This window comes from Oryzias latipes, chromosome 15 (assembly GCF_053564925.1).
Source record: "Oryzias latipes strain Hd-rR chromosome 15, Olatipes_Hd-rR_3.1".
Lineage (NCBI taxonomy): Eukaryota > Metazoa > Chordata > Actinopteri > Beloniformes > Adrianichthyidae > Oryzias > Oryzias latipes.
Window position 1 is genome coordinate 17,342,305 of NC_136251.1, and position 21,297 is coordinate 17,363,601.

General features: G+C 39.3%; 1 protein-coding gene and 5 non-coding genes across 6 annotated transcripts; all 6 read right to left on the reverse strand.

Annotated features, from left to right (window-relative positions):
- Window positions 1-83: 83 nt before the first annotated feature.
- Window positions 84-177, reverse strand: trnai-uau (transfer RNA isoleucine (anticodon UAU)). The gene is made up of 2 exons: window positions 140-177; window positions 84-119 (listed from the first exon to the last, which is right to left on the reverse strand). It is a non-coding gene; the product is annotated as a tRNA-Ile (tRNA).
- Window positions 178-1,066: 889 nt separating this feature from the next.
- Window positions 1,067-1,160, reverse strand: trnai-uau (transfer RNA isoleucine (anticodon UAU)). The gene is made up of 2 exons: window positions 1,123-1,160; window positions 1,067-1,102 (listed from the first exon to the last, which is right to left on the reverse strand). It is a non-coding gene; the product is annotated as a tRNA-Ile (tRNA).
- Window positions 1,161-5,249: 4,089 nt separating this feature from the next.
- trnai-uau (transfer RNA isoleucine (anticodon UAU)) lies at window positions 5,250-5,343 on the reverse strand. The gene is made up of 2 exons: window positions 5,306-5,343; window positions 5,250-5,285 (listed from the first exon to the last, which is right to left on the reverse strand). It is a non-coding gene; the product is annotated as a tRNA-Ile (tRNA).
- Window positions 5,344-6,607: 1,264 nt separating this feature from the next.
- On the reverse strand, window positions 6,608-6,701 carry trnai-uau (transfer RNA isoleucine (anticodon UAU)). Its single transcript has 2 exons — window positions 6,664-6,701; window positions 6,608-6,643 (listed from the first exon to the last, which is right to left on the reverse strand). It is a non-coding gene; the product is annotated as a tRNA-Ile (tRNA).
- A 2,320-nt stretch (window positions 6,702-9,021) lies between these two features.
- Window positions 9,022-9,115, reverse strand: trnai-uau (transfer RNA isoleucine (anticodon UAU)). Its single transcript has 2 exons — window positions 9,078-9,115; window positions 9,022-9,057 (listed from the first exon to the last, which is right to left on the reverse strand). It is a non-coding gene; the product is annotated as a tRNA-Ile (tRNA).
- A 3,093-nt stretch (window positions 9,116-12,208) lies between these two features.
- Window positions 12,209-20,558, reverse strand: malb (mal, T cell differentiation protein (MAL blood group) b). The gene is made up of 4 exons (XM_004077031.5): window positions 20,262-20,558; window positions 17,330-17,497; window positions 17,128-17,250; window positions 12,209-13,489 (listed from the first exon to the last, which is right to left on the reverse strand). The coding sequence occupies exons 1-4, from the start codon at window positions 20,352-20,354 to the stop codon at window positions 13,415-13,417; spliced, it is 459 nt and encodes a 152-aa protein (XP_004077079.1). The 5' UTR covers window positions 20,355-20,558; the 3' UTR covers window positions 12,209-13,414.
- Between the last annotated feature and the right edge of the window lie 739 nt (window positions 20,559-21,297).

A 21,297-nucleotide genomic window follows, 5' to 3' on the forward strand; every position in this document is an offset into this window, starting at 1 on the left:
TTGGACTTTTCTAAAAAAGTAAAAAGCCTTTTGGGAGGTTACTTATTGCAGTTCTTCCTTTTACCCCAGCAAGGATGTAAAATTGCTCCAGGTGAGGCTTGAACTCACAACCCTGGCATTGCTCTGGCCTTTACTGTCATATAAGTACCATGTGCTGACCAATTGCACCACTGGAGCTGTTGTCATAGGAATGCAAAGAATGGAAAAATGTTCAACAAAAATGTTTAAAATAATTTCAGCATAAAATCAACACTAGAAGCTGCACTGTGGTGTAGTGTTTCGCACCCTTGCCCCACCAGAAGGCTCTGGTTTAAATCCCAGCCGGGATTAAATCTGTTGTGTAGAGTTTGCATGTCCATGTGTGAGTTTCCTCTGGTCATCCCAGCTGACTCTGAAGTTCAAAGTTCATAAGTGAACTGTCCAGAGTGTAACATGCCCTCGCCCAAAAGCTGCTGGTACAGGCTACAGCAGCCCCATTTCCCCCGAAGGGGATTCAGCTAAAAGATGAATGGAAAATCACAAACAGTGGGAGAGCTTAAGTTTTTCATGAGTTATTTGATGATCCCTTTACTGTATTTAACTCAGATTAAATGAATGAAGCCCATTGAGACAACTGTTGTTGTGATTTGGGCTATACAAATAAAATTGAATGTATATACTGGAAATCTGGTACTCTTTTTCCCTGTGTGGGAATGCGTCTGTGGTTGTCTGGCCCTGTTAAGAACTGACTAACCATCGATAGTCTACTCCACCTCTACACAACAATGACTGGGACAGGCTCCGGCAACCTTGTGATCACAAAAGGGATTAAGTGTGTTTGAAAATGGATGGGTGGATGCTTGTCTTTAACATAAAATATTCATTTATCATTTTCTAAACATGTTTTGTCCCGTTTGGTGTCAAGGGGCTGCTGGAGCCTATCCCGGCCACTATTGGGTGAAGCCAGGGGACATCCTGCACAGGTTGCCAGTCTGTCGCAGGGCCGCAAAACACACACTCATGTACATTCACATTTACACCTCACATGACATGCATTAAATTAGGAAAATTCATGTGAAATCAAAATTGCTCCAGGTGAGGCTTGAACTCACAACCCTGGCATTGCTCTGCCCTATACTGTCATATAAGTACCATGTGCTGACCAATTGCACCACTGGAGCTTCGATGAGAAACTTACAATAAATGTAAAAGTTTGCAAGAAAAAAGAAAGGTTCAAAGTATTTTGATAACAGATAAATCAATAACAGATAAATCAGATGAAATGACTAATAGTTGTAGAAATCTGCTTCTCCAGGGGGGTATTCCAGAAAGTATTTTTAGTTTTCCAACATCCAAACGTGGGCTTATCACCCTCTAATGGTGGAAAACGTATTATCTGAGGTTCTTCATCCACTAAATCATCTTCAAATGGACACGCCATGCTCCTTCACCTCTCTGAAACCAACTAACCTTCAACTAACCCTGCTCCAGACCAGGTTATGTTCAGAGCATGAGTTGCTATGGCAACTTGACATACACTGAATCATGCCTCCATTTTGGAACCGAAAGCTGAGGTTATCTGCTTCCTTAGCCTCAAACTTACCGTGGTAACTAGCATAACCTGCTTTCTGGAATACCCCCTTAGACATAAACTGAGTTGTTATTTTTACACTGTTGAAAACAGAAATAGAGACAGAGGGAGTGGCGGTGGTTGTTTCCTGAGATTGCTCGCCTTTTAAGGACATTAGAAGGTTTGCACCAGTTAAGTAAACTATGATCAATGTAAAATGGAGAAGTTTTTTTCTTCTTTAACCCTTGTGTGGTGTTCATATTGTTGTTACTTAGCCAGTGTTCGTGGGTCTGGTGGACCCGTTGCATGTTGTGGTTTTTAATGCCTCACAATCAAACACTTTGATTTTAAAATACTCGACAGATGTTTACCTCATCCAATTACAATCAGTATATTTGGTTAATATTTGCCCTTTACCTTTTTTAGATCACATTCATAACTCATTATTTAAAACGTGATAAAGAAAATCGGTAACACTTTATATTAAGATTCCTTAACAAGCTTTGTTAACACATTAACAAGCATTATAAATGAATTTATAGGGTGTTAGTAAGACATTTATTAGTACAATAAGTCTAATAAGCTTTATTAAATTACTTAGTTAACACATTTACAAGCATTATTATTAGGATGTCTTCAAGATGCTAACGATGCATTTACTGACATAATAGGTGCCTAACAAATGTGTCAGTGTTAATAAGCTTAATAAGATTTATTAACAACCTTTGTTAACAAATTAAGAAGTATTATTATTGTTTGGGGTTCTAGTAAGATATTTATTAGCATTATAGATGTCTCACACAAGCCTAAGTGTTCATAGGCTTAATAATTTTTATTAACTACCTTAGCAAATTAATAGGCTTTATTAATGTGTCACATGCTAATAAGATATTTATCAGCATTATAGATGTCTTGCAAATACCTGGAAGTGTTAATAAGATTTATTAACATCTAAAGTCAGACCATTGTCTTCTGAATCCATATTACTAAACTGCTTATAAGCTCTACAAATGTATTAATTAACTTTGTTACTAGGTTATTAATTGTTTTGCAGCACCTCATCTAAAGTGTGGACGTTTTTTAGCACAAACAACCACAAAGCATAAAGATTGTTAAAAATAACTTTATGACATTAAAAGAGACTAAACATACACAAAACTTTCTGTGAAAGGTATATAATAATTTAATTCAGATAAATAAATAAAAATAAAAAACATATATACTGGTGTTGGATGACTCTAGCATCATCATAGCTAAAAAGGATAAAGTATTAGCATCTATCCTGAGTGAAACATTCATTGCAAATCCCATCACCAGGAGACAGTTCTCTGCATTCACTGCCAACCGCATTCAACCACTGTTGCCTTGCTTCAAAGTCCACAAGAAAGTTGCACAAGCCAGTAATTTTTGAAGAACGAGGACAATAAACCTACAGGAGCCATGCTAAAGCTAACACGCTAACCTGCCCATCTTTGATTCATAATAAAAGATGGGCAGGTTAACTAATGTCACCATTGGCTAATGAATCTGTCAATCAAACTCATCAGCAAAACAGGCGTGCTTACTTTCAGCCAATTGAATGGCCTCTTAGACTTTGCTTTCACACAGGTGACGAAAAAAGCCCCGCCCATCTTTGATTCTGTACCGGTCGGTCGTTAGCGTGTTAGCTTTAGCATGGCTCCTGTAGGTTTATTGTCTTCGTTCTTCAAAAATTACTGGCTTGTGCAACTTTCTTGTGGACTTTGAAGCAAGGCAACCGTGGTTGAATGCAGTTGGCATTGAATGCAGAGAATTGTCTCCTGGTGATGGGATTTGCAATGAATGTTTCACTCAGGATAGATGCTAATACTTTATCCTTAATATTAGCAATGATGCTAGAGTCATCCAACACCAGTATATATGTTTTTTAATTTTGTTTATTTGTCTGAATTAAATTATTATATACCTTTTACAGAACGATTTGTGTATGTTTAGTCTGTTTTAATGTCATAAAGTTATTTTTACAATCTTTATGCTTTGTGGTTGTTTGTGCTAAAAAACGTCCACACTTTAGATGAGGTGCTGCAAAACAATTAATAAACTATTAACAAAGTTAATTAATACATTTGTAAAGCTTATAAGCAGTTTAGGAATATGGATTTAGAAGACAATGGTCTGACTTTAGATGTTAATAAATCTTATTAACACTTTCAGATATTTGCAAGACATCTATAATGCTAATAAATATCTTCCTAGCATCCGACACATTAATAAAGCCTATTAATTTGTTAAGTTAGTCAATAAATCTTATTAAGCTTGTGAACACTTAGGCTTGTGTCAGGCATCTATAATGCTAATAAATATCTTACTAGAACCCCAAACAATAATAATACTTCTTAATTTGTTAACAAATGTTGTTAATAAATCTTATTAAGCTTATTAACACTGACACATTTGTTAGGCACCTATTATGTCAGTAAATGCATCGTTAGCATCTTGAAGACATCCTAATAATAATGCTTGTAAATGTGTTAACTAAGTAATTTAATAAAGCTTATTAGACTTATTGTACTAATAAATGTCTTACTAACACCCTATAAATTCATTTATAATGCTTGTTAATGTGTTAACAAAGCTTGTTAAGGAATCTTAATATAAAGTGTTACCAGAAAATCAATTAAAATCAAGATATGAGTGGAAACAAATTTTCAAGTGAAGCAAGGGTTTTCAAAACTACTGACTTTTATTTATTTGAACACAGAAACTGAATCCATTCAGGTGCACAACACAAGCTGAACACAGAGTAAACCTATTGTCAAGACAACACATCAGCCCCATTGAACACATGGCCTTCTAGCCACTAGCCTGTACAACACATGGTCCTGGCTGCTGACGGCCTGGTCCTGTGGCTGGGTGCTGATGGCTTCGTTTTGGAACTGGCTGATGCTCAATCTAAATGGTAAATCGCATATACTTATATAGCACCTTTCTTCCAACAAGGACAAAGCGCTTTACAGTCACGGACCCATTCACCCAGTCACACACACATTCACTCACACATTCAGACACTGGTGGCGGCTCCGCTGCCAAGCACAGGCACCCGCCTACCACCAGAGGCAAGGTGGGGTTCAGTGTCTTGCCCAAGGACACTTCGACTCATGGGCGTGCAAGGTGGGAATTGAACCTGCAATCTTTCGATCATGGGCCGACCGCCCTACCGCTGCGAGATATTAAAGATTCCCGCAAGAAAGTCAAATGGTCAAATGTGCGGGAGAACGAGAGCAAACAGAGTTGATGCTTGAATTATTCTAACAATGTTGCAACCTTGTGCGGGAACCGCAGGTGCAGAAACAGAACTCACATTTACAGTGAATCTTTCTCTCTCTGCCACTCTCTCTCTCTTTCTCACTGGTCACACCCACACACACACAGCAGGCCCAGACAGGTGGAGGACAGAGTGTAGGTACATAAAACATCAATTTCCACACTTCTATTAGCCCCGGGTCCAGTGGACCCGAACATCTTATATGTAATAGAAATGTGTTGGGGGGGTATACGGTGTGTGGTCATTAAAAATGTATTCTGATATCTGTTCTTCACAGAAAATGAGCTAAGGCCAGTGAGTCTGAGTTTGAAAAATTAATTAATTGCATCATTTTTCTTTTGATAAAAAATGAAAACGGGTCCCACAGACCCGAACACCACATAAGGGTTAAAAGAAAGCTCCAGGTGAGACTTGAACTCACAACCCTGGCATTGCTTTACATTGTACTGTAATATAAGTACCATGTGCTGACCAATGGCACCACTGGAGCCATATGTATTGGCTTGCAATTTATGCATAAATCCTATAACTGAAAAAAGTCGAACAATTCACTTACTCTGAACCAAATTTGACCATGGAGATGGCTCAGATATTGGATCTCCTTAAAAAAGGAAAAACTCCCATCTAGGAAACAGCTTGATGACTTGATATTGGAGAGTGCACTCTGATACTGGGAGATCTTCATCGGAAATCCAGTCACCAGTTAAGTCATCCCATAGTCCCTAAAAATTGTACCCAAAGCCTCTCAGCTAAACACCCAACCTAATTGAGTTAGATTTGGCGTCAAAACACCAAAGCACAGCTGTTACTGTGGCCCATCACTTCCCTAGAAAATGGATTAAATGTGGAGCACAACATTTCCACACCCAGGCGTGACAACTAATTGGAGAAAGAAAAAAACTTTAACTTAAACATCAGATCTGCTACTGTTGATGTTGGTCTGCAGGAAGGTTATTCATGATTTTTTTTTTAACATGAAAATTATTTTTCTAAATTCTGCTATTTGGTTAGCTGCCCTACAGTCCAACTGTAGCCATGTTTAGATAGATCTGGTCCAAAAAGGATTTTTTTGTGCATGGCAGTATCTGAGAGCTACAAGACTTTGGTGCTGACCCCGGTTCTAACCAACCCAAACCTGCTTTTTGATATTAATACTTGTCATCTGGGCTTTTTAAAATTTAAAGTTGGGTCATGCAATGACTCTATAAACATATTGTTAGTCTATATTCTCTTTTTTCAACCAGCTACCCAGGAATTCTTCTCTCCAGCCCATCAAGGGGTTGAGTTCTGCTTAAGCACAGTGACTTGGAGCCAAGTAAGGCTCTGAATTGGCACCAGAGCCAGGCCTTTTTAACCCTTGTGCTATCCTAGGCACTTTAACATTGGGAGTTGGGTCAACTAGACCCACTGGACAGTGCTCTGAACCTTTTTCCTTCATTGATTTGTGATCTTCACTGGTGTCCATGGATTACATGAAATATTTTCCAAATTTATCCATCTTTGTCATGGTAGGGAGAACACGTCAATGTAAGGGTGGGGTCATCTAAGATAGCACAAGGGTTAAAAAGTCCAAAGAGGCAAGGCCAGTTGTGTAGTTATGTCTTACAAAAGCAATTATATTTAAAAAATAAATAAATAAATAGATAAATATATTAAATAACATTTTTTTGACAGAATACTGAGTAATAAAGTCCTGTAACCATTTCTGGACTTTCTCTTTTACTATAAATGTGTATTCAGGTAAAGGGCAAAATTGCTCCAGGTGAGACTTGAACTCACAACCCTGGCATTGCTTTACACTGTACTGTCTTATAAGTACCATGTGCTGACCAATTGCACCACTGGAGCCTCAAAGGTATGTTCTCAAAGTAATGTAAAAAAAAATCAAGACACTGTTTGCTATGTGCTGAATACTCTGCACAACTATTTTCTAAATAGTGCAATGAGACTATATGCTCTAAAAATGGATTTAAGTGTTAGTTATGCATTGGAAAGGCTGAGCTGAATAGGCTTGCAATTACTGATACTGAAGCTATTGAGAATAAAGAGAACAGAAGTTTAATGGTTTGCATTTTAATAGCACTTCTATACCTTTTGGTTTTAGTCTGAACACATTTGTGCTGCTTCTTCTCACCAGATGGGGGAGCCGCTGTGCTACTTTATGTAACCCACTGGAGACAAATGAAGGATTTTGTGTTTTGCCATTCAATACTATTTATTCCACCAACCACACAGTTGGAGAACAACTGCTCTATCTCCAACCTACAGCAGTCTCCTGTCAAAAGCTGAACCAAAATAAAAAAAGAATAACAAGGCAAATACAGGACTTGTGGTAGGATAAAAAATACATTTATTTATTTTAAAATCACTCAAACTATGAGTAAAATCACTGTAAACATTTGATTTGATTTTTGATTTGATATGGTTTATTTCAAGCAATTAAGTAGACATAATACACAACAGCAATATAAACATCAGTTATACATTCATCCAGTAACTAATCAAACTTAGGATAATTAAACATATTAATAAATATAAAATATAAATATAAATATAAATATTGCTTGAACATACAGCAAAACAGTTTTAAAAAATATTTTCAGGAAAAAATTCTGAAGTAAACACATATTCTAGCAATCTGGGGCCTCATTTATAAACGTTGCGTACGCACAAAAGAAGGCGTACGCCACTCTCTACGCAATAGTTGAGATTTATAAAAAGCAAACTTGACGGGAAAATGTGCGGTCCTCCACGCAAGCTCTGACCCAGGCGTACGCACAAAAACGGGTGAAATGAGAAATGGCGACACCGTCGGCAGATGGAAGAAACACGTGAAACTGACAGTGTGTGCCAAATCGTGCTGGCATGTGCTGTGCTACACAATGTGGCACAGCTTAAAAACGTGCCTCTACCCCCTGGCGCTGATTGCTGTGTTGGCCCCGACCCTGAACCCCATCCCCACGCATTTGAGCCATTTGCTGCTGCTGTGCGCCAGCGTTTGGAAGTGATGCGTCGCTTATAAAGAAAAAGAGGTGTGGAAAATATTATTTATTTAAGAATTCCCTCATCGTGCAGTTTATTTCAGTCAGGGCGATCTTGATTTCGCCCAACTCCTTGGCCATCTCTCTGATTGAACTACTGACTTCCCTCTGCATTCAAGGACTGCATCGGTGAGGACGCGCCCACTGCTGGAGGGTTGAGAGCCGCGTGCCGTGGAGACGCTGGGTCCAGACGGCTGCTCAGCTGCAGCATCGTAACCACTGGCCCCGCTGGAACACCCAGCAACTAAAATAAAATTGTTCTATATTAATAATCTGTAATTGTGTAGCCTGCATACATGTGACTTGACTGCATTCATTTTAATTATTTCTCTTACCTGTGTCACCCTGACCCTGGCGCGTCGGCGTCCCCTCCGTCTCAGTCAGGTGACTGAGGCGGAGGAGGACGCAGATAAGGGGGACTTAATAGGGATTCCCCAATAATAGCGGCCAGTTTCTCATCAAGAGGGGTCAGCTCCGGTCCCCCCCCCCCCCACGTGGCGGACACACTCTGCCGATGCAGCGCTAGACGTTTTTTTGCCTCGACTTTGATGTCCGATCATTTCTTTCATGTCTTTTTTATTTCGGCCACGGTCCGAGGTTGTGAGGCTACAGCATTTACGGCGTCTGCCACCGTTTGCCGCTCACGTGCCTTTTTGGCATTAGTAATGCCCACACTGTGCCCTCCAAACAACGTTTTATCCTCTTTTCCACCTCGCCAACGATAACTTCTACTTCACATTGAGTGAAGTTACGTTTTTTTGATTTCCTCTCTGTGTTTGCCATGATTTAGCAAGCCATGAATATTAATTTGTGGGCGTTTCACGGACTATTTATGGGCAACTATGGGCGTGTCATGTAGCCGCAAAAGCTGCGCTGCATTTAGAATCGGTTGTGATTTGTAAAGGGAAAGATGCGTAGGATGTGCGTGCGCACGGTTTTATAAATCCGAATATTTCTGTGCGTACGCACGTCCTATGTTTCATCCGTACGCCACTTCTGACGCAAATCCTACGCAAAGTTTTATAAATGAGGCCCCTGGTGTCTGGTCAAGGACCTCTAACTGATAGTGATATCAGGTGGAGGGACTCCTAAATAAATCCTGCTAATATTTGGTGTAAAAGTTAAAATGCTCCAGGTGAGACTTGAACTCACAACCCTGGCATTGCTTCAACTTGTACTGTCATATAAGTACCATGTGCTGACCAATTGCACCACTGGAGCTTGCTACCATGCAGATCCAATGCTCCATAAAATTGCACTTGAGTGTCAACAATGACCAAGAACATTTCTCCCTCATTCTTCACCCCTTCGTCATTGTGCGTTGCAGTGTCTCAGCCTTTGTGACATATGATGTAGTGATTATCCCTTAGATTTTTTTAAGTTAATATATGATGTATGCAGTTAGTTCACTTTTTGTACTTCATCCATCATTACTATCATCATTCTGACAGATTTTGGAAATATTTAAATAGATAACTTTAACAATAAGTGACAAATGTGAACACTATTTCATTGAAGTTTCATAAAATCTGGTGCTGTACATATAAAGATGTGCACACTTAAGATCTTGTAAACACCATTGGAAATGTAAAAAAGGACGTGCACAAACGGGAAGCTGCCAAGAGGAACATCTTGGAACCATTGGTAACATTTTGCCAAGTGTCGTTTATTTTCTCCAGGCTCTATTCCAGTAAATGACTGACGTGGTGTCATGTCAATCAAGTCAGGCAACAGACTGTTTAACATGTGGAGCTAAGCGAACCAAATCCACCTTGGAGGGGTCACAGGAACTGTCTGGACCAAACACCATTACTTCTGTTTTTTAGTCATTAAAACTCAAAAAGCTTAGAGCCATCCGATCTTTGATATCATGTAGACGGGACAGGAGTGGTGTTGTAGAGGAACATTTCTTGTTAATGGGAACACACAAATGACTATCATTGGCATAACAATGAAAGGAAACTCCATGTTTTCTCATGATGGAGGCCAGTGGAAGGAGGTATAAGGAAAAGAGAAAAGGTCCTAAAATTGAGCCCTGAGGAACCCCACAAGACAGAGGTGCTGTGGTAGATGTAAATCCAGATAAGCTCACACTCACCGTTCTGTCTGCTAAAATATGATCTAAACTAGTCAAGAACAGTACCATAGATCCCAACCACAGCACTAAGCCTGGACCATAAAATGTTATGATCTAGGGTATGAAATGCAGCAGATAGGTCCAGTAAGACAAGGACCACATGGTCTCCTGCATCAGTTGTCCACAGGTTGTCATTAAAAACCCTAAACAGAGCATTTTATATACTGTCAAGGGTTTTAAAGCCAGAATGGAAAATTTCAAGGCATTATTTTTAACCAGATAAGATTGCAGCTGTGTGACCCTCTCCAAAACCTTAGATAATAAAGGAACATCAGAGATGGGCCTAAAGTTGGCCAACACTGCATCATCTACGTTTAATAGAAAGATTCCTAGTCTACTTTTAAAAATATTAAAAGTAGACTATTTTCCTTTATTTTCATTTCAATCTACAAACAAACAGCAACACATGTTTTGAACGTAGCAACTATAAAAATGACATAAACATTAATGGTAATGTAAATGACTTGTCTCCTTGAAGGAAGACTTTTTATGGAGCCTTACAAAGATCATGAAACTTTTCAAAGAAAAGTTTATGTTTCATTTGGAACTTGCTTAGTTTGGCAGAGGCTAACTATATCCTTTCTTTGCCTTTCTTTTTGGGTTTTTCTACATAAACACTCCATACTTTCTAATGTGAAGAAAAAAAGATAAGTTACAAAGTCAAATAGTTTGACATCTCTATCTTTATAGCTGGGCGTTCATTGTTTACAGTCGGCTACTTAAATAAGATCAAAGAGCGGAACGCGAGTGGGGTGTGTTTTATCAGGCGCCACTATAATGCCAATAACTCTATACAGAGAAAAAAATGGAGAATTGTAAAAAAAAAAAAAAAGGAGCAGCAGTCTTGCCTATGGCGTAATCCACCAACAATCTGCTATATTGTTAAGGGTGGGGAAATCAGAATTCCACTCCCTCCATGAGTCAAATGCACATTAACTTTGAGATCTTCAGTCAATGCGGCCATACTAACTTGGTCAATAAAGGCAGGGTTTATCCAGAAATCAAACCTGGGAGTGTACCTCTTTTACATGGTGACACAGAACATAAAACTAAGTTTATTTGGGTGAAAAAGTTCATTGCTCACTAACTAAGACCTTTTAAGACCTAAGATCTTTTAAGAAACACCCACAGTTCAAGACTTAGAAACAGTATGGCGTAAAAAATTCCAGAAACCAAAATGTAGGGAAAAAAAAGAAAGAAAAAATAACAGTTTGGAAAACAAAATTAATTTCCAGAAAACAAAATAAAATGTTAAGATAAAAAAATAAAAAAACAATAAGAAACTGGAAAAGGAAGGTATTATTGGACATCGCTTATTGGATAATATCAAGTATAGCTTAATGTAAAATAATGTTTGGTTGAAATGATGGACAAACGTCATCATCCAATCGGTGATGTTCCATAATACCTGCATTTTCTGTTTTTTCATGTTTTTTTAAGATTTCATTTGATTTTGTTAATTAATTTTGTTTTCTGAAATGTTTTTTTTTGTTTTTGTTTCTTACATTTTGGTTTTTGGAATTGTTTTGTTTTTCTAAAATGTAATGCTGATTTTTAATATTTGTTTTCCATTTTATAATTGTTATTGTGATCTTTAAAAGGCTTTGGTGTCAAGTTATTTGTTAATGTGATTTGCACCTCAGGACCACCCATGTTATCCTAAGTCTTAAGACCTCTTTTGATTGATGATTCAACAAGATAGAATGAGTTTTCACTATTGTTCTGTGGTGCACTGATTACTTTGCTTCCTTTTTTTGTTTTCACCCTTTAATGGATTTCCTTCTTACAGGATCATATAAAGTTTTTTTTCAAATCAAATGTATCATATTTTATATTTAAAAAAAATAAGTAAATTAAAAAAGTAAAAGTTGTTTCACTTTTGACAGAAGGAAAGGGGCTGAACTCCCTTAAATAAAAATCACACATACAAGCAATGACATTCTTTTTTTAAATTATATTTTAATCTCAAGTATACATGAGAAATTCAACTTCACTATATTCATTCCTAAAACATGAAAAGACATTTTATTGTACTTAAGGCTGTTATTTATTTGTGTAATTAAATTCAAAAAGAAGGAAAAAAAAGATACATAACATAAAATACATCACATGAATGATATTTCATTTTGTTTCTGTAATGTAAATCTAAAATAAATGTGATCCAATTTGTAGGGCAGTTTTTGTTTTTTTTTTGGTTAATATGATAAGTTAGAAAAAAAGAAGAAAAAAACATCAGATTATCTATCTTTAAATTATAAAACATAAGAAAAAGAGTTTAATATAATACGTTTTTAAACATTCAACAAACATTTATCTTGTTAGTGTTTTTTATTTTCTTATTTCCCTTTTTTCTTATTTGATACACTGAAGCCATTGAAGAAAAAACTGTTGAATCATTTTTGCAGCAAGGTGACTAAGGAAGGTGTCAGGTAGCTTTGGAGTAGACTTTTCATCTCAACCAATTTATAATACAAAATAAAACCTAATTTGGGGTAATAATTCAATTCAATTCCATTTCAGTCAGACAACTCATGCAGTAAAGAAGATGTATTTCCATGGTTATCTCAAAGATCTCATAGAAAACTTTGGGCATTAAACTACCCCTAACGGAGCTCACAGGTGGAAGCCAGGGATGAGGGTGGGGTGATGAACGCAGAGCTCGCGGAAATGGAAGAAGAGGGATTGGACCGCACACATAGAACTTAAGTAGGACACTAAACAGGTGAGTTAATTAGACTGAACCGCCTGGAGGAGTAACCAGGTAAACGCTGCTCGAGTTGCCTGCCTGAAATACTCCCAGGGTCGTTCATTTTATTTATACAGCCCAATATTACAACAATAGTTGTCTCAATGGGCTTCATACCTGTAATTGTATAATAAACATGAAATCATAAAGAACATGAAGTCATAGAATTCAATAGGTAATGATTAAACTAAACCACCGGTAAACAGACTAAGCTAAACTGGGCATTCCAGCCCTTAATAAAAAATAGAAATCCCTTGGTTAGAAAAGAGGGTTAAAAATAACACATTTGGAAAAATGTATATCTTTTCTAAGCAGTTTATTTTCTATTTGAAAGGAAGGTAAAGTAGTGTTTGCTTTCATACATACAGCATCACATTCATACAGAAGAATTTAACATTTTGTCTTTGTAAGCAGTTTTTGGTTCTTCGTGCAGAAAGTCACCTCTTCGTGTTTTATATGAAAACATAAACAAATTAAGTAATGGATTCACAATGAGTGCAGTAACATAAGGTGTATGTCCCACACCTTGTTTTAAGTGGCCATTTTCAGCAGACATGCAGACACTCAGGCACACGCATGTACAACTATGTTTTTCAATGTGCATCAGACACCATCCAGTAGTTTCTCTCTGATGCTTTCAAAAATGTTTCCATCGGATGGCAGAGAGGATGGCGTGGATAAAGTACAGCAGGGTGGTTGCAAAGGCAAAAACCTGACAAACAAACAAAAAATGAACAGATTATCAAAAGACAAATCTTTGTATATCCTCGTAGGTTTGACCAAATTAAAAGATGAAACGCTAAACTCTAAAAAAAAATAATTTTGATAGAGACAAAATGTTAAGGCACAAAAACATTTTAACAACTTAAAATGCTTTTTCTTCTTCTTTCTCTTTCGGCTTTTCCCATCAGGGGTCGCCACAGCGAATCATCCTTTTCCACCTCACTCTATCATGGACATCTTCTACCCTAACATTAGCCAACTTCATGTCCTCTGTTAAGACATCCATGTATCTCCTCTTTGGCCGTCCTCTCGCCCTCCTGCCAGGCAGCTCCATCTCCAACATCCTTCTACCAATATATCCACTATCCCTCCTCTGAACATGTCCAAACCATCTCAGTCTGGCTTCTCTGACTTTGTCCCTAACACAGACAACATGAGCCGTCCCTCTGATGTACTCGTTCCTTATCCTGTCTAACCTGGTCACTCCTAAGGAGAACCTCAACATCTTCATCTCTGCTACCTCCATCTCAGCCTCTTGTCTCTGTCTCACTGCTACCGTCTCTAACCCATAGAGCAGAGCTGGTCTCACCGCTGTCTTGTACACCTTTCCTTTGAGTCTTGCTGGCACTCTTCTGTCACACAACACTCCTGACACTTTCCTCCACCCGCTCCAACCTGCCTGCACTCGCCTCTTCACCTCTTTTCCACACTCCCCATCACACTGAACTGTTGACCCCAAATACTTAAACTCCTGCACCTTCTTCACCTCAGCCCCCTGTAACCTAACGCTTCTACCTTGATCCCTCTCGTTCAGACACATGTATTCTGTCTTACTACGACTGACCTTCATGCCTCTTCTTTCCAGAGCAAACCTCCACCTCTCTAGCTGTTCCTCCACCTGCTCTCTACTCTCACTGCAAATTACAATGTCATCCGCAAACATCATTGTCCAGGGAGATTCCTGTCTTACCTCGTCTGTCAGCCTGTCCATCAGCATAGCAAACAAAAAAGGACTCAAAGCTGATCCTTGGTGTAGTCCCACCTCCACCTTGAACTCCTCTGTCTGACCTACAGCACATCTCACCACCGTCATACTTCTCTCATACATGTCCTGAACTACTCTGACATACTTCTCTGCCACTCCAGACGACCTCATACAGTACCACAGCTCCTCCCTCGGCACCCTGTCATACGCCTTCTCTAAATCTACGAACACACAATGCAGCTCCTTCTGACCTTCTCTGTACTTTTCCATCAACATTCTCAAAGCAAAAATGGCATCAGTGGTGCTCTTACGGGGCATGAAACCATACTGCTGCTCACAAATCTCCACCTTCTTCCTAAGCCTGGCTTCCACTACTCTTTCCCACAGCTTCATTGTGTGGCTCATCAACTTTATTCCTCTATAGTTGCTGCAGTTCTGCGTGTCACCCTTGTTCTTAAAGATCGGAACCAGAACGCTTCTCCTCCATTCCTCAGGCATCTTCTCACTCTCTAAAATCCTATTGAACAACCTTGTTAGAAATTCCACTGCTGTCTCTCCTAGGCACTTCCATACCTCCACAGGTACGTCATCAGGACCAACGGCCTTTCCGCTCTTCATCCTTTTCAGAGCCTTCCTAACCTCATCCTTTTCAATCTCTGCTACTTCCTGCTCCACAACAACCACATCTTCCTCCCTTCTTTCCCTGTCATTTTCCACGTTCATCAGCTCCTCAAAATACTCCTTCCATCTTTTTTGTACACTCTCCTGAGTTGTTAGCACCTTTCCATCTCTGTCCTTAATCACCCTTATCTGTTGCACGTCCTTCCCATCTCTGTCTCTCTGTCTGGCTAGCCTGTACAAGTCCTTTTCTCCTTCCTTTGTGTCTAACCTGTCATATAGCTCATCGTAAGCTTTCTGTTTGGCCTTTGCCACCTCTCTCTTCACTCTACGCTGCGCTTCCTTGTACTCCTGTCTACCTTCCTCAGTCCTTTCTACATCCCACTTCCTTTTAGCCAACCTCTTCCTCTGGACGCATTCCTGTACTTCCTCATTCCACCACCAAGTCTCTTTACCGTCTTTCCTCTTTCCAGATGACACACCTAGCACCTTCCTACCTGTTTCCCTGATAATTTCTGCTGTAGTTTCCCAGTCATCTGGAAGCTCATCCTGACCACCCAGGACCTGTCTCAACTTCTGCCTAAATTCCTCACAAGTTTCTTCATTCTGTAGCTTCCACCACTTGGTCTTCTTTTCTGTTTTCCCTCTCTTCTTCTTCCTGACCTCCAGAGTCATCTTACACACCACCATGCGGTGCTGTCTGGCTACACTCTCTCCTACCACCACTTTGCAGTCAATAACCTCTCTCAAATGACCTCGTCTGCATAGGATGTAGTCCACCTGAGTACTCCTACCTCCACTTCTGTATGTCACTCTATGTTCCTCTCTCTTCTGGAAGTAAGTGTTGACTACAGCCATTTCCATCCTCTTCGCAAAGTCCACCACCATCTGTCCCTCCAGATTCCTTTCCTTCACACCAAACCTGCCCATCACCTCCTCATCACCTCTGTTGCCCTCACCAACATGCCCATTAAAGTCTGCTCCAATAACAACTCTCTCTCCTCTGGGGATACTCTCTATGACCTCATCCAACTCACTCCAGAATCTCTCCTTCACTTCTAACTCACAGCCAACCTGTGGCGCATACCCACTGACTACATTCACCATCACCCCTTCAATTTCTAACTTTAGGCTCATCATCCTGTCTGAGACTCTTTTCACCTCTAGAACACTGTTTACAAACTCCCCCTTCAGAATCACACCTACCCCGTTTCTCTTCCTATCAACACCATGATAGAACAGTTTGTATCCTCCTCCAATACTACGTGCCTTGCTGCCCTTCCACCTTGTCTCCTGCACACACAGTACATCTACCTTCCTTCTCTCCATCATGTCTGCCAGCTCTCTGCCTTTCCCTGTCATTGTGCCAACGTTAAGAGTCCCTATTCTCAAACCTATGTTCCTGCCTTTTCCCTTCTCTCTCTGGCCACGGACCCTTCTTCCTCCCCTCTTTCTTCGACCAACAGTAGTCAAATTTCCACCGACACCCTGTAGGTTAACAGCATCGGTGGCGGTCGTTGTTAACCCGGGCCTCGACCGATCCGGTATGTGTAAAGTGTTGTGGATGATTCGCATGGTTATTTTGGCAATTTTTACGCCGGATGCCCTTCCTGACGCAACCCTCTCTATTTATCCGGGCTTGGGACCGGCACAGAGGCAACTGGCTTGCAACCCCTGCGGCTAGATTAACTTAAAATGCTTTTTAGTCCCCCCAAAAAATTGGAGTTGTAAAAGAAGAATTAGTATGTGTATTCGGTTGTAAAGCAGGTTTTACCTTATTTAACTGTTTAACTTTTAGCTTTTTCCTTTTAACAAGCTGATAAATTAAATCATTTTAGCATAAAAAAGTTCACCATCTCTGAATTGTGAAACACCATGGAGCAGAACTAGACCATAAACTCAAAGACCATGTGTACAGTGAAAATATGTTTGGGCTCACTTTTTTTGATTGTGAACACAGTTTAATACAATAAATTAAAAATAAAAGAGAATTGGCTTTTGAGAAATGCTTGGTTAGAACTTACCACAGCAGAAAGAAGAATCTGGTACGTTCTTAAATCTACTGGTTTCACCACAATTGTGATGAATGCCAAATCTACCCCTGCACTCAGGTAAAAGAGCACTGCCAATCCATGGTAAATGAAGTCCTGCACAAAAACCCAAGAAGAAACAAATTTAAACAAAAGCCACAGCCCACTAATTTTTACATTTCTTGCTTTTGCTTACAGCGGCAGCCCAGCCAGAACTGCTTTTATGACCTCCAGCAGCAAAGACGACCATCCAGAGGAAGGTCATGACAAAGCAGAACACAGAGACAAACATCACCCATCCCAGAGGGTTTGGTGACACCACATGAGTTGATGCCACCAGAATCCACACCAGACCACCAAACACCTGCAACCAGAAAAGGTAAACACATTTACAGAGCCAGCATTGTTCATTTTCAGCATTTTATTTAAAATTTACAACATTTTGAATCCTGACTTGATTTGAACAGACACTGGATATAATGTGTCAGGGTCAGAGTAAGAAAAAAGTCTAACAAAAGGCTGACAGGCACTCCTGACTGTCTTATCTGTATCCTAATACAGGGCTAGGGCCCGGATCCGGGCAAGGCCAGTTCAGCAAACCAGTGGTCTGTAACAGTGAGGGTGACTAAAAATACAACTTTAGTTTCACATATAACAAATGTTTTACACTTGACTGAATCAATAATAATGTGCATTTTTATTTCAATTTACCCTTGTAAAACAACCGACATTGCCGCAGAATCATTTGACATTATTGTTGATAATTTACATAAAACCTCTGTTAGTCATTGGGCTGAGCTTTTGTTAAGAGTTTCACAGCTGCAGACTTTTTTTAGTTTTGACACCTTAAGGTTTTTAACCCTTGTGCTATCTTAGATGACCCCACCCTTACATTGACGTTTATTCTCCCTACCAAGACAAAGGTGGATAAAGGTGGAAAGATTTCATGTAATCCATGAACACCAGCGAGGTTCACAAATCATTGAAGAAAAAAGGTTCAGTGTACTGTCTAGTGGGTCTAGATGACCCAACTCCCTACATTAAAGTGCCTAGGATAGCACAAAGGTTAACACTGCTCAGAAGAAACTTTGAAATGTAATAATTTTCAAGTGGGCTATGTAAGTGCCCAAAAGGTAGCCTACTCTATGAATCTGACGGTTAATCTGACGACATCGTCAAATAATGGGCAAACAATCAAAAAATGGATTTATTGGAAATTAAATAAAAATGTTGAAAAAAATGGTTGAAACTCCATGGGGAAACAACAAAATTGCTCCATCCTTGACTGTTGACTAAACAAACACTTCTCTTGAAAACTATGTGGGCAGTGCTTAGTTTGCTAGGTTACCCAATGTTAACCACCCCCCTGCATCACTCTTGGGAATTCAGCAATGAAATTGAGTCATAGTGAAATTAGTGCTCTTAAAACCTTTGTGTTCATTTGACATCAGGACTGTAATCCAGAACAACTCATTCAAAGACACTCCTTTGCATTTATAGAGAGAGAGAGAGAAAAAAAGGCTATTAAAGACAAAGCGACAGTTGACAGACGTACTTTGAACCCCTCAAAAAGCTGACACTCCCACCACCTCTTTCCATTTCTGCAATACAATCTAAACATTTAATCTCTGGGATATCTTTTTTTTTAATTCTTGACTCGAGTACATTTTTTTCTTTAAAATGTATTTGGCAAAAGTTGTTTGAAAAATAAATAAAATAGCAAAGAATATATTCATTTGTTCAAACTTATTACTTCTTATAACCCTTGTGCTATCTTAGATGACCCCACCCTTACATTGACCATTGACGTGTTCTCCCTACCATGACAAAGGTGGATAAAGGTGGAAAGATTTCATGTAATCCATGGACACCAGTGAAGATCACAAATCATTGAAGAAAAAAAGGTTCAGAGCTCTGTCTAGTGGGTCTAGATGACCCAACTCCCAATGTTAAAGTGCTTAGGATAGCACAAGGGTTAATACAAACCTCTAACTTATAAGATCAAATAAACCTGTTAGTCAAAAAAGTAAAACAAAGAGCAATAATTCCAGCTCTGAGCCACAAATATTTAGCATTGATATTTAATACATGTTAGCTACTCTAAACTGAGCAATACACAAGTAGAAATAGCAACATTTCTGTCATTTCCATGAGGTAATAGGCGTGATCTCCTGAGCCATTCAGTTCTGTTCAGTGCTGTTAAACTTTCCTCCAGAAAGTTCAGCAGCACAGGTAGGATGACTGGTAGTTCCAAACTGATAGAAGGACTGAAGCTTGAGATATTTTTCTGTATTCTCTTGTTTCTCTTTATCCTCAGCTTTATTTGGAAATAAACATGGGGATGAAGGGGTTAACCTCATCAAGGTGTAGCTCATTAGCCCATTCTGGTTTTATTTGGAAGTGGATTTAAAAACCTGACTGTTACCTGTGTGTTGTGTGTCAAGACACTTCAACACAGCCTTTTACTTTTACATCGCCTAAAGGCTTGTTTTAACAGGTCTTTGTTCATAACAGTTTGCCTAACCTGAAGACATGAACACACTGATGTGTGCTGTCATTTAAACAGCTTTTGAGTCCACAAAAGCATCGATTCCTGCACATTTCTGTTCTTGTACACAGTTTCTGTGTTTTAGTTTTTTTCTGTTGGATAAGATAGAATAGCCTTTTTTTCTCAAATCAGTAGCAGACAATTGGCGAGAAATCCGAGAGGTGAAAAGATGGAGGTGCTTCTCCCAAATGGGGAATGTGTTTTATCTTCTCTCTTTCCACTATAATCCATTTACCATTTAAGTACAAAAACAAATACCTTTAATAATTACATCAATTTCTTTCCAATGATAAATAAATGAACATTATAAAGGATGCCTAATAATTGAACTTTTTAAAGCTTCCTAACTTACTCTTGGATTTTACTTTTTGAAAGTGTGGCATTAGTCTCAGAATGCAGGATTATAAAACTATGTTAACAGGTGGCTTTTTTTCTTGAATAAAGATAATGTGCATTATTAACGATGTGCCATCTCTTTTGTTGGCACCTTTGTTTTGTGATAAATAATTCAAACAGAGAAAAACACAACCTAAAACTCTCCTAATTTTAATAGACACATTCTGAAATTGTTCCCACTCACCAGTTCGGGCAGATAAAATATATCCGGAGCCGTTGTGCATATCTCCACTCCGCTGGGCAGGCTCCCCATGGACTGTGCTGTAGTAGCAGCCATCTCTGCCTGTTCCTTCTTCTAATGTGAAGTGAGCTCCTGAATGAACTAACGGCGTGGTCACAGGTGTATCCGACCTTTATATGAAAGGCAGATTAGCGGACAAACCCGTTCTGCTATTGTGGGTGAGACATCCCTTCCCTCAACATCTCCTTCCTCCAGATCAAAGCAGACACACCCTTCTTGTTGTGACACCCATGGCAGCCTGACACTTCATGTGAGCTGCAGAGCTGTGATAGGTGCAACGGAGGCAACCTGAGGAGGAATCGTGTTCCCCCAGCCACAGTGAATTCCGCTCATGGGAAATGTTGTTGGTGTTAAGTAAAAAAACACAGCTCATTGAGTTTTCAGGGTACACAAACTTTATGACTCTTGTTATGGAGTAACTAAATGGTAAATGTCGTATACTTATATAGCGCTTTTCTACCTTCTAACTATGCTTGGAGCTTCTGTTTGTATTAATGAGAGAAACTCAGTTTTTCTCAAAACATAGGTATTACTTTTTTAAATCACCAACAAATAAAATATGTGTAGGCTACATATACTCACCGAACACTTTATTAGGTACCGGGTTGGACCCCTTTTTACCTTCAGAACTGCCTTAATCCTTTGTAGCATAGATTCAACAAGGTACTAGAAAAAAAACCTCAGAGTTTTTTTCATTTTTGACATGATAGCATCGCACAGTTGCTGCAGATTTGTCGGCGATTCATCCATGATGCCAATCTCCCGTTCCACCACATCCCAAAGGTTCTCTATTGGGTTGAGATCTGGTGACTGTGGAGGCCATTTGAGTCCAGTGCACCTGTCACGTTCAAGAAACCAGTCTGAGATTATTTCACCTGTACGATATGGCGCATTATCCTGCTGGAAGTAGGTAAATGGCAAATGGCGTATACTTATATAGCACTTTTCTACCTTCTTTTGAAGGCCAAAAGTGCTTTAC

Bases quoted from the DNA above. Each gene is read 5' to 3' on its own strand.
- malb (XM_004077031.5), bottom strand. From the start codon at position 20,354: ATGGCTGCTACTACAGCACAGTCCATGGGGAGCCTGCCCAGCGGAGTG. The intron at 17,498-20,261 runs GTGAGTGGGAAC...TTCTGGTTGCAG, and splicing joins TATTTTATCTGCCCGAACTG to GTGTTTGGTGGTCTGGTGTG. The intron at 13,490-17,127 runs GTAAGTTCTAAC...TTTGTTTGTCAG, and splicing joins AGATTCTTCTTTCTGCTGTG to GTTTTTGCCTTTGCAACCAC.